Source organism: Bombus huntii, chromosome 10 (assembly GCF_024542735.1).
Source record: "Bombus huntii isolate Logan2020A chromosome 10, iyBomHunt1.1, whole genome shotgun sequence".
NCBI lineage: Eukaryota > Metazoa > Arthropoda > Insecta > Hymenoptera > Apidae > Bombus > Bombus huntii.
In genome coordinates this window covers 1,277,255-1,290,138 of record NC_066247.1, presented here as the reverse complement: position 1 = coordinate 1,290,138, position 12,884 = coordinate 1,277,255, and the positions used below count along the sequence as shown (strand labels likewise).

The 12,884-nt window shown below is 39.5% G+C and overlaps 2 protein-coding genes and 1 long non-coding RNA gene across 6 annotated transcripts in view; 1 reads left to right on the top strand and 2 right to left on the bottom strand.

Annotated features, from left to right (window-relative positions):
• The window catches only part of LOC126870512 (uncharacterized), a 111,849-nt gene that overhangs the window by 32,542 nt on the left and 66,423 nt on the right, over positions 1–12,884 (top strand). The gene's annotated exons all lie outside the window — the stretch shown is intronic.
• Positions 1–12,884, bottom strand: part of LOC126870337 (acid sphingomyelinase-like phosphodiesterase 3a) — a 49,879-nt gene that overhangs the window by 4,574 nt on the left and 32,421 nt on the right. For all 4 annotated transcript variants that reach the window (XM_050627942.1, XM_050627940.1, XM_050627941.1 and 1 more), the window contains exon 7: positions 256–436. In XM_050627942.1, the coding sequence (XP_050483899.1) occupies positions 256–436 (181 nt within the window). The remainder of the gene's footprint in view (positions 1–255; positions 437–12,884) is intronic.
• On the bottom strand, positions 2,203–12,872 carry LOC126870350 (uncharacterized). Its single transcript, XR_007691306.1, has 2 exons — positions 9,915–12,872; positions 2,203–9,842 (listed from the first exon to the last, which is right to left on the bottom strand). It is a non-coding gene; the product is annotated as an uncharacterized LOC126870350 (long non-coding RNA).

Below are 12,884 nucleotides of genomic sequence, written 5' to 3'. Positions count from 1 at the left end.
TCGAAGCACGAAGAAGAAAGATAGGCCGGATCAGAAATGTAGCGTGAAGCAAATGTAAGATACGGCTGCGCGCACGAAACTGAAAAAGAAAGAGGAACAGCCACTTGGTGAACCGCGTATCGTAAAAGGTTGAACAGGGTTTTGAGTGCGATACGATGCCTGCGCATCGATCCGACCACCTCGGTTGATTCACCGCGTTCAACCGCCACGCTTGTTGGTATTGCCAACAAGAAGGGACAAGACGTATACACGTACCGGTATCGCTATAGACCACGCGAAAAGTGTCCGAGTGCCAGTGACCGAAGAACTGACCGCGAATGATGTCCGAGTACAACCGGATCAGCTGGAGATATTTGGTATTGTGACGTTCGCTCAACATCGCCGCACCGCTCTCACGATCGTCCACCCCTGGTGGTGTGTGACCTACGATGTATACCTAGAAACATTATACAAAATATCGGTTTAATTCGGTTGTTCGAACGAATCTGATTTTTCGTTTGTCGATCGATCATTCTCATCGATGTTACCCGTGTTGTGCCCTTTCGTATTGTTAGACAAATTCCAAAATTTGAGGAAACTACAAAAGAATCATTGTCGACGCGCGTCATTTGAATTTTATGCCAAAGCTGTTTTAAAAACACCAAACTTTTTAGTAATTAACGAAAGAAAAAAACTTCTTCTTGGGTGAAACTAAAGTTACGGAGACGTAAAACGTTCGACGACCACAGCAAGTTTAACGCTATAAGACTATATAACGCTATAAGAGGTTTTTGACGGAATACGAAAAATGTGTCGCGTTAGAGCGTACCCCGTCAAAATTAATAGAATAGAAGGCGATTTCGCCGTCGCCCGCGGCTAGAGGGCTAAACGTAATGTACAGACTTAATTCGCAAGTTTTCCCTGTGGGGATTGTCACGTGACTGCATCTCGATTAAGTAGGCGCGTTGAGCAGCAAGAAGTGTTTCGTGGAATCACTCTCGCAGTAACTGCTCGTAATGAGCAACTCTCTCGTTAGCGTTAGTAAACTGAATTCCGTAAGCATTATCCACGTGGCGTGGAATCAACGCAAGATACGAATCGTGGGCGTGAGTTACCGTGAAATACCTAATCGAGCACGTTCGCCAAGTTAAACGCAGTCTACGCTGATACTGTACCGCAGCTTCTATGTTTAAAGCTTATAAACTGGCTGCTTCCGCTCGATTCCACGCAATGTGAGCGAAATAAAGTATAATAGCGAGAGGGTAAGTAGATGGAAAGTGTACTGCGTGTAATACTTTCAAGTTTCATATTACTTGTTATTAACGTCAAGGAGACATTTGTACATAAATTTGTATATTAGGAGAAAAAGTATCTTTTGTCTTACAACTTTCTTCCTCGTACATTATTTGGAATTAATATTCATTGCATTCTAGTATTTTCGTCAGAACCAAAACGGATCATTTTCGTGAATATATCGTTGTATTTCCCTACTCGAGTATTGATACAATTCAAATAAGAGCTATCTGCGGAGAATCGAATCGACCAGTCATAAATGTACCACTTTTAAATTCGGCTGCCTCGGCTTTTCGCCTTAATTGGTATGTAAAATGCGATGCAAATGAACGATGCGACATCGTTGCGATTTCGCTTCGGTAACGCCGTGCGATTCGGCAGGTTTATATTTCTAATAACGCGATGCACACAATCGTGCGAGAATGGGATCGCACGCTTTATTTTTTACAAATTTTTTACTTGTTTTTCATAAGAGCGCGTCATAAGCTTGCCAATGAAAACCTTCGTTGTTAGTTAAATTACGTCGACGATGCCAGAATATCCTTTTATGGCACAAATGTATCGTGAATTTTCGATAATTCATTGAATTTCGATAATTCGACCAATTATAAATGAACTGACGCGGAACATTCCGCTGTTTCTCTTGCAGCGCCTAGCTAATTTTCTTGCGCTAGGACAAATACACGCGCTAATTCATACGCGGTGTAAAATTTCCATGTCAAGGAACGAAGCCAGAAGCGATAATCTCACGAAGCAAGAATGCGAGAAACGAAGGGCCGGAAAATAGAGAGCGAAAGACGGAAGAAGTAGTCGGACGACGCGTAAAAACCAAACGAAAAGAACCCGTAGGACAAACAAAGGCGACGAGAGATCGGGTTAGAGCAACGACAAGAACTGGTAAAATCGTAACGGTGAAACCGACGGTATGAGTTAAGGAATAAAAACCGTCTGTGCAAAATGATGAAAATAACGACGGTTAAGAGGTGAAGGTGAAGAGGCAACAAAGGAGAGAGAACGTTCTCGTGCAAAAAAATGACGTCACTGGCCAACGGATGATACGTAGCAGAGAAAAAGCGGCAAGGAATCAAAGAATACAAGAAAAGGGAAAGGTACGCAGAGACCGTGAAAAATAGAAGAAAACGTTCGCTAGCGGAAGAACAGAAGCCAGTGTCACTCGGAAGAAAGAAAAGAGAGAAGGTAGGATGGCGCAGCGTCGTCGGGTGGATAAAGAAAAGCTCGTTAAGCTGATAAGAGAAAAAAAGCGGGGGAAAAAGTCCTTTTCCATTCGCACGGAGATTCCTTCTGAACGAATTGCACCGCTGGGAAAAAGTAGATTTCTTTAAACGGTGAATACCGTCGATCGGGCACCGGGGAACGAAACTTTGCCCGCCGAAAGAGATAAGTGTTACGCGGTTCGGTAGGCACGAACGACCCACTCTTCCCAGACATTACGAGCCCGTATATTCTGCTTCCTTCGTATCGCGAAACACCTCTCTGCTTGTCGATTGATTACTTCTCGTATAGTCTCGTTACGCGCTGCACACGCCCTCGATATTGCATAAATCCTGAGAAACCTACGGCTGTCTTCCCAGTTAGCCAACCATCCACCGTTCTGAATTTTCGCGGAGACTGCCAGTTTGTCGCGTCAGTGACTCGTGATTTCCGGCATATCTCTTCGCTTTCCCGCCGCGCTCCGATATTTAATATTCGCCGTTTCAATTTCCAGAATATTTCTCCTGGTCCGAGAGAGAATCTTCACGTGCTTTATTGTGCCAAGCTATGCAAATTATTAGTCTCGATACAGTATCGTTAGAAATTTCGACGTTATTTGTTCCGCACTAAATATTTTCTTCAATTTCTGTTTAAATGCTTCTTCGTTGCTTTCACCTAGATCGAACAAGCATTTCGATTATCTGTAATATACTGCAACACGAGATTGAGATTCTAGGCATAGCGGAAAATTCATATCGAGATATTAACAATATCAAATTCGTGTTCATGAATTTTGGATACTTGATCAAATTGGCGGCGCATGTACGTAGCGAAGATCTTACACTTTTTCGGTTTATACTACCGATATAATTAAGCAAAAGCGGTTATATAAACATAACTCATTCAAAGCTTTATTCGAAAGTTATGATAAAAATAAGAAACACAGAGAGAACGGTACTTTTGCCTCGAATATCGCCTCTGATTTTACGCCATTGGACTTTTATGTGCGTGTAACTTCAAAAAAGAAAGACACATCGAACAGATATTATTGCGTGCGATACGTGTAATACGAACTGATACAAAGAATTTACTGGTTCACCGAGATGAAACGAAATCAAAGTGAGTTTAATAGATAGCTGTTATACAAATATTACGTATATTATTAAAATATTATACATATTATATTGTATATGTTGTATATATATGTTTCGTTGTACAAACTACAAACTGCAGAATCTTTCATATTTTTTAATAAAGCATATACGTTTCTGCGCTTTGTTCGATAAGTACGCTACATATAAACAGCGACTATTGCGTTTCTTGCAAACACCAAGAACATACTTATAAAGCGAGGAACGCGTACAGTTTCATAAAAAAATTCCATGCAACTCGTAAGTAACACGGAGAAATTTGAACGCGAGCGAAATGCGAAGCGAATACGTCTAAACATCCATCGCGGGTCACAATACGTCGTTTCTTGCCTTTCGATCAATCCGTAGGGAAGAAACCGTGTAGCGACTACATCGGTACACGGTACTCGTACAGCTTCTCTTTGAAAAAGGACTGTCGTCTCTGTTCGAATACATTCGTGCACGGCCCCGTTCGTACACGTCAGATTGATGGGTACACGGCTTGTATATTAAAAGAAGCCCGAAAAAAATCTGATTTGCAACGTGAAATTGAACTATTTCGCGCGCGATACAGAGAATCGGTACACGTGTATATTACGTGTGGCTTCTCTGACATTCGACAGAGGCAAAAGGGAGCTGGCCTGTCGCTTCGCGCGAATTCGTGTATCGACAAAATCGCTCGTTTTTTTTCCCATTTCTTGTTTTTTCGTTTCTCGTTCACGATGTATCGGGAAATTAATCCGTTGCGAATGTCGGCTGTTCTTATTCCCGGACGTGTCACACGGAAGCAGTGCGGCACGGCAGGCAATGAATTTCACTTCAGAAAAGAACTGCACGGTTCCGGGAGAACTTAACGCCAACTTCCGAGTCTTATCGTTGGCTGACAGAGTTTCCAAACTTCTTGGTGAATTTCGAATAGGCGGCGAAACTTTCTGTTCTTTCGTACAATTGATGAACGCGTTCTTTTGTTCCAAAATCGTCTTATACTTTGGACACTTTATTTACAAAACTGGATCGATCGTACACCGAAGTTTAGGAGCAATTTAAGAAATAAATTTTTACCGATGTTCCCAAGTTGGTCGTAGCTGTGAGCTACTTTTTGTATTTATATACGACGCTTGTAACGCTTTCGTATCGTACGAAATATCGTTAGAAAAACGTGTAAAAAAAACTGAACTCGCAGCAAGATGGATCTTGATGGCGTAATGATCAATGCCAGTGACAGAAGAAAAGCGAGGCTGAGTGCCTACCTTTGTATGGTTTGCGCACGTAGAGTTCGCGTCACAATCCAAATGGGACGTAGTATGCTTTCAAAGAATCTGCATATGATGGTAAGCAAGATTTTACGTAGTCGTGTTTCGTATACGTTCGTTGCATTCGCTTGCACACGAACGACACGCTTGGAGACGAAAGAGTGCTCGACATTTTACAAATACGCATGGTGTTCAAGTGTTACACTTTCAGGAAGAAGCTGTTCTATCTTTGCCAGACTGCATTTCTGTTACGGGTTATCACGTAGACCAGCTTCGTGCGATACTCGAATTTCTCTGCTCAGCTTTCATTCTAGCTTAGTGATTATGACGCAACATTTGTTCCATTTATCCGAAAATGATTTATCCACGAAGAAAACTCAGTATTTTCTTGTTAGAAGTAAATATAGAGCGTCTACAGATGACTATCGTTTTGAATAATTGCTAAAGTATCGCCAACGGTATGAAAAAGATGTAAATGCGTTTTGTCTTTCTGTTTTATTCATAGAGCACGACAATGTGATAAAATATTCTCCTGTCGAATGCAAAGACTTATTTTCTTTTATTTATACCTGCTCGAAGAAAACCGTTTTTCACGTTGAGCTAAAATATTTTTTAACGGATAGCGACAAACAGAATAAATCCTATATACAAAACATATTTTTTTTTTTTTGTATATAGAAAATACGAAAACGGTAGCTCTCGTGTTATAACAACAATTTAACGGTCCGTCGCCTCTAGAGGAACGAAAAACAATCTTATCCAATTTTGTTTTGTCCATTGCAATTCGATATGTCCATCGAGTGTGCACCAACGAACGAATACAAAAAGTATTGGTACTCCGAGGTTGAATTTAATTTCTCGCGGCTAGCAATAAACGTAGCCGCGCTATCTGGCAGAAAAACAGGCTCACATATAAATTTTTTCCCTAGTGTGCCGGTGAATCTCGGTCGAACGTTGATTTCCAGCTGAAAAGTGCATCGTCGATAGGCACAAAAATCACCGTGCTATTCACGGTTCGGTCGTCGATAAATCGGATAGGGTAACAATGGTGTCGTTGATTGGTCAGTTTCATCCGCTGACGTGTCTAAACGGCTCGTAATTTGTAATCGTATTATCGGTCATCGATCGATCTTCGACATGAGCTTGCGACGATCGTTCTTGCCAATCTGCCGTACGAACGTTTCATATGATCCCCTTACGAACGTTCTGCACAGGATAAAGAGAGAGAGAGAGAGAGAGAGAGAGAGAGAAAGAACAAAGACAGGCAGCTATAGAATAGGGGAACGAGCGTTGAAAAGGAGATGGAGGAAGGATTATATCTGGCTAGGGCAAATCAGATTTCTATCTTCCGTTCAGCCGACTACACACGGTCCAGCAGGATTTTTCAGAAAACTGCACGTAGAATCTCTGGAGATATCGCGCTTGAGTGATACTTTACAAGGGGTCGAGGAAGATTTACGACGGCCACGGCATTGGCTACGTATCCTAAATTAGTAAACCAACACGTAGCTGATTTTAGTTTTAAATTATTATTGCTAACCCAGGATCGTTTATTTTCCGCGGTTTCCTCATACGCTAACGAGATCGATAAAGCATTAAGTGGTTCCAGCCTGATAACTCGTTTGCGCTTGATATCGGCTTGCAGACTTGTTCGAGCTCTTATCGAAGTTCTATCGTAGTTAGTCCGTTTCACTGGAAATATCAGTAACGCATTTTTGCACCCTTAAATTCTCTATAAATGAAAAATTCAATCGTGTTCTTATTAGTACGTTGCGTTTTCCCGTCTGTCTAAAATTCCATGCTTTAATTATCTTGCATCTTTCGTGACTACGGTAGGATCGCGGTAGGAACATTTTTTATAAAAATCTATAGAATATCCTCTGTACTTGAACGTGATCGAGAGATCAATAGGATCGGCACGCAACAATTTAGGTATACGAGTATATAGATCCTGGTTCCGTGTATGGAATTCAAAGTCCTACCATAATTTATCACCGCTGGTAACATTCAGCCAGCTTGAAGGATTCTCCTCGTTCTAAACGGCCGGAGGCTCGTAATCGATAACCGATATCTGGAGGCAGCGCGTCATCCGACACCGATATCGCGGCAATTGTAGCGCGTATCCGGCGAGATCGTAATGCAAAGAGCCCACCGGCCGAATGGTAATTGGCCGTGGAATAAATTCGCGGTCGATCTCATTCCGGCCACCAAACTCATAAAGTTCTCTTCCTCGTCGTTCTCCTAGCCGAAAGGGAACATAGGGGTGGGGCAACGCTGGAATTCTTTTCATCGCGGCCGATATGAAATAGACGTTTGTTCCGGATAAAGATCGAACTCGCAGCAGGGGCCGATGGAAACTCGTTTATTGGGCCGAAGAGTAAATTTTCGGGGAAAGAGTTCGGGCTTGATCGACGAGACACATTGCCCGGCCATCTTTCTCCTGCGGAATTCGTTCCACCCTATCGCAGATTCCCATGAAACGATGAAATCATGTGCTTTTGTTCGAAGTATGTTTCTTCGAACGTTAATCGAGAGAAAAATGGAAGAGCAGCTTTTGCTGGTGCAATTCTTTAAAAACGGTATTATACTGGCATCAGATTGAATTTTCATTAATTAGATCGATAAGCGATATTTTCGTATTTCTTTGGTTTCCGAGCATAAAAATAGTATGTACAGATTTTGGGCAAAATCAAAATGTGCTTTATTGTCAACCTGCAATTTATGCTTGATCTTAAATATATGAGGTATCGGGTGTCACGATACTTTCTTATTTTTCCTCGCGTTTGACGGTGTTCGGTTAAAGCGCATACACTTTATATTTAGAAGTATCCCATTTGCCTGTTAAAATATACATCTGGAAATAAATGAATTTTATGCGAAACAAATTTTCCTGCTTTTGGATTTGATAATCCAATACTTGTCTTTGTAATATTTTCTGACCGAATGTCTTTTAGGAATAACTGCATCCGACGAAAAGGGTAGGGAAACGCAAAAAGATAAAATCAATGAAGAATCGGCGATTTATGATGGTTAGTCAGAATTAGAGTTCTATATTAGTGAGATCCATAGTTGAAAATAAAGAATTAAGAGTAAGAGCCATCTTGGAGCTAAATTATATCTTCATTATCAAATATAGTAACTAGTGTCTCATTCGAGGTTCACGTACTAAACGGCCTATATTTAACCCAGGCTTCCTACAATACGAGGGAGATTTTTCTGCTTGGTATATGGACAATATTTTTACCTATCGTACGACAGTCAATAAGAAAGGAAATTTATATCTTCATATCTGATACTTTTAGAGGAAACAATTTGTAATGTGCACTGTAAGTCTTCCAGTTTTGGTGTGTGTGTGTGAAAGTCGTTTCTAAAGACGCGAAACACCGCGAATTGCGGCTATAACCGACTTTTTGCTAAAGATAAATCGATTCGTGATATTTCTGCGCCGCTAGTACGATTACGAGGGTCTTAAACCTGATTCGTTTACAAAGTTCGACGCCAACTTAAGCAGTTGCGGCCTGTTGGTCTGTGCCACTTTTTTATACCATTTTCCCGTAACTTATAAGCGTAGATATTAAATATCGATCTACCTTCCGCCTGTAGTATATAGCATGTTTAAAGAAGCACAACATCATTGGAAGATAAAGTTCGACGAGTACAATAACTTGGTGGAAGTAATAGTATTTTACAAAATTACTAATAAATTGCAAGCGCAAGATGTAAAATCTCGAGCGTATTAGATAAATTTGGAACAGTTCTTTTTCTTTTTATTATGACTGTAATACTCGCCTCGGTCTTGTGCAAGAAGTATTTTAAAATATGAAAGAATATTAACTTAACGCATCAAAAGAAGCAATTGGGAACAAAGGATATTGCGAAACATGAATTGGAAAATATTACGTAAAAGCTGGTTACTGAAAAGCTTTAAAAATTGTTTCTCTGAAATATTGGACGCGAATCTTAAATTTGCAATATTCGATATCGACGGAATAAAACTACATGTAAAAGAATTTAACAATATTTAATAAACTTCAAAATAGACGATCGTTATATCGATAGAAAAAAGTTCGTAACTTTCATACCTTAATTTCCGCATCTCTGTTCCTTTAGTAAAGAAAGAGTCTGTTTGGTCTGTAAATACAAACAACTTTATTCATCGTGCTTATCCTCATCCGCTTGTTTATCGTGATTGAACTTATTGATTGGTATTATTTATACGTATGTATATAGAAGAGTCAACGCGTTGATCGCATTACGAAAGAAATACAATTCGTAATTCTAGAACAATATTTTCAAAACATAAACTTATCCACGTACGTACACGAGACCTAACGCGTAATAACGAAATAAAAATAAACATACTACCGTTTAATTATACTCGACAACGTACATATTTCAAAATGAACAATACTGTTAGATAGCTGTCTAAAGATACGTAACTAGCACCGTAACTAAAGGCATTAATCGTAAAAGTTTGTGACAACTATATCTTGGATTTTTGCGTGAAATAAACAAACTAATATATACAATATTAATAGGAAAAAATATTCAAACGTATTTTCCGATACGAACGTAAAAGGTCGATAAATCGATATCAACCGTTTCGTTACTTTTTAAATTTAATTACTTCATTACTACCACCGTTCTACTATTACACATCTGCCATTTAACTCTTTCAATTACCATGTAAGAAGTACATTTTTGCAACTATGTAAAAAAGGTTTTATTCGAAAAGAATTGTCACGTCTACTCGTATCGATAGGATAGCGCTAAATCGGTTTAAAACAGCTGAAACATTGTACACGGGAAATGCTATCGCTTGATACCAATTACATGTAATATTAATGTATCTCGTATCGTTAAATTTCACATATTATATCACCTACTATTTACCAAGTTATATGTTTGTACTTTTCGTTCTCTCCCTCTCTCTTTCTCTCTCTCTATGGCTGTGAATTATTATCATCGTAATTCCCTAAAAAGATAACCATTCTATAAAATTCATCTGTAAGCGCGGTTTATACCGTTGTCTTCGAAAATTTCATACCGTGCATGCAGACGGTATCCCGCGATGGAATGATCATCGAGCTGTCGAACAATATCGAATATTAATATTTCCTGCGAAACTTCATATCCCCACACGGAGAAGGCGGATTCAACGGTCGCTTTCAGGCTATAAAGCTTTGGGTCGGAAGTTCTGTTATTGACTGATAGCCTGTCATCCCGATAACTGCGTCCCGTGTAAATAATTTATCGCGACGGGAACCAAAATGGAGGAAACGAAGCGGCATCAGCATTGATACTGCGCGGCGCCGCACGATTTTCATCCTCGGGAATTGACGTTTCGTCAATAAACTTCCTTTACCGCCACTTGGACGAACCTTCCCTGATTCTCTTCTTCCATTTCTCTCTCTTTTTCTCTCTCGCTATCTGTTCATCCGTCTGCCTTCCTCTCGTCTGCTCGTCGATTTAAACTATGCAGGGCTTGTTTTACGAGCGTGCACAATCCATCGTACATATGTCTCGCTTGATCCTTTAATTATCGAACTTGTCGTGCCACGAAACAAGTATCGTTCTATTATACAAGATAAATATACGCAATGGCTCACGCAAGTATTCGAAGAAACTTGCTACATTGTATTACGCGAAACATTTTGAAATCTCATTAGCGCCGTAGCGAAATTGATTTTTACGAAAATGTAATCGCGACGATACGGAATCTGAATTCACGACAAATTTCCCCCGGCATTAAACGTGTCATTTCCCCGGTATGTTAAATGTGTCGACTCTTTTGCCAAATACTACTTCGGATTAGTTAATTAATTGAATCGTTAAGGAAGTTTCTTCAACGATTCGTCGAAGGATTCTCATAGATAATAATTATACAGACCTTCTTTACATCTTACAAAGTTGGACTCACTTGTACTTGGTACTACACATCGAACTGAATCTCTCGCTGTAATACTGCAACGTTCGTCGCAAGCAGCTTGTTTCTGAACAAAGACTATTATATTCCTGCCATAAAAGCACATTTCCCTTCGAGTGCCATTCTTCGAAAAGAAATTTCTTCGCACTCGAGCAAATCTTCTTAAGGGCAACTTCCTTCTGGATCAATGTTGATTATGAAATTTCCTTGCCTTCTTCCTTCGTACCATTTCATATCGTTCTTTGAGAGAAGCTATTACGTCTAGATGACAACGGTAAACTTTTAATTGCATTTTCTTCGAAGCAGTCATTTCGATGAGAGCTGTGGAAAACTGCACTTGAAAAATATTGACTGCTTAATGATGAATCGTATAATGAATTACAATTGCTATTGCTCCGACGTTTACTCTCAGAACGATCAAATAGCAGGCCCTGCAGGAGAAAAGCGGGTCGTTAAAACGGGAAAACCGAACAAACAAAGGAGCTGGCCGAGCAATTCTCCGAACGATGTTATTCTCACTTTCTTGTTCATGCTCCTTCTTTGTTTGATCAGGGATCTCGCTCGTAACGGTGCCGTGAATGCATTACGTCGAATTGATAGAGAGCATGAACATTCGTATAAATGTTCTGCGTGGAAAAGGTAACGCGGTTGTTCGACGTACTATGTACAAATTATTCGAAATATGCGCATTATACGAAACTTTTTGAAATTTCCTTATCATTATAACGGGACATGGTGATTATGAATCACGGTGATTATAGCATTAAAATGTAAAACGGATCTGGAAACGTATATCAAAGTTACAAGAGACTTGTTGCGAATATACATTTCGTGAAAAATTAATATACAACGTGAATAATAATCGAAAACGTATAATTAGCGTAACCGATGGTCTCGTTAGATACTATGGCTTATTAATACAAAGAATAGTCGACTGTTTCAAATGTTACGAATATAATCACTATGATTCGTAATCATCGTGTCCCATTGTATGATAAATGTAATGGCAAAAAAATTGTATCACGAGGTATCGTCACTTTCTGCAGACGCTTTTATACGGTGATATTTCTTGGAACAAATTTTTTACAATTTAAATATAAATGCTGAAGAAATGATAAAAAAGTTCGTGAAATGTAAGTACGTAAAGTGGCAGATACGTTTCAAAGAAGTACAAATATATATAGAGAGTATGTCAAGAAAGTCATAAAGAAATATCATCTCTTCGCAACCGCAATAAAGATGATAATCTTCACATATTCGTGCTTCAAAGAACTCACGGTAGTGAGACTTCGTGAAAGTCTCTCAAGTATCCAATATGTTTTTCCTTTTTCGAAAGAATAAAGATACGACAGAGAAAAATAGGATTTTAATTTTCTAAAAGAATTAGTCGATCGAATCTGTGTTTGTCGACAAAATTTATACAACTTGTTGAAAAGCGAGAGGAACAGCCTGGAGGAAATGTCGACGAAGGATGGGATTTGATACGCAATCTCTCGTCCGGCTATATAACCTTGCCATAGCGGGGATAAACAAAAGTTTGCGAAGCTGCTGACTTTAATAACGTTACGTATCTTAAAACTCAGTGGAATATTGTTTCGACGCAAAAATAACAAGAACAGCAGGATACTGGAAACGATATCGCGATAACGACATGTTATGAGTTCAGTTTAATAATATCATCGGTGAATCGTACGAAAACCTCGAATAAGAGTCGATAGTACATTGCGATCAAAGTCGAAGTAGCAGCAAAGTATGGTTGCAAATATCTCGTCGAAAAGCGACGTGGTGTTAGTTATCTGAAACTTATGCTTAGAGTGCAGATTCGCTTGCGTTTATGGGAAATTTGGAGATGTAAAAACAGACAAAATGTAGACAATTTTTACGATACGCGATAGATAAAACAATTTCCTATCTAAATTTCATTGTTTTTAATTATATTCATAAAAATATGAGAATTCGCATAGATATCCGCGCTCTACCTGTGGAACAGCGTAACTTAAAAACCGCTTTCTTCGAAACGTGCTGCTAAATGCGCGCAAGACCTTCGCTTACTGTCGGTTTCCATTCAATTATAGAAGAAATGTGTCTTAC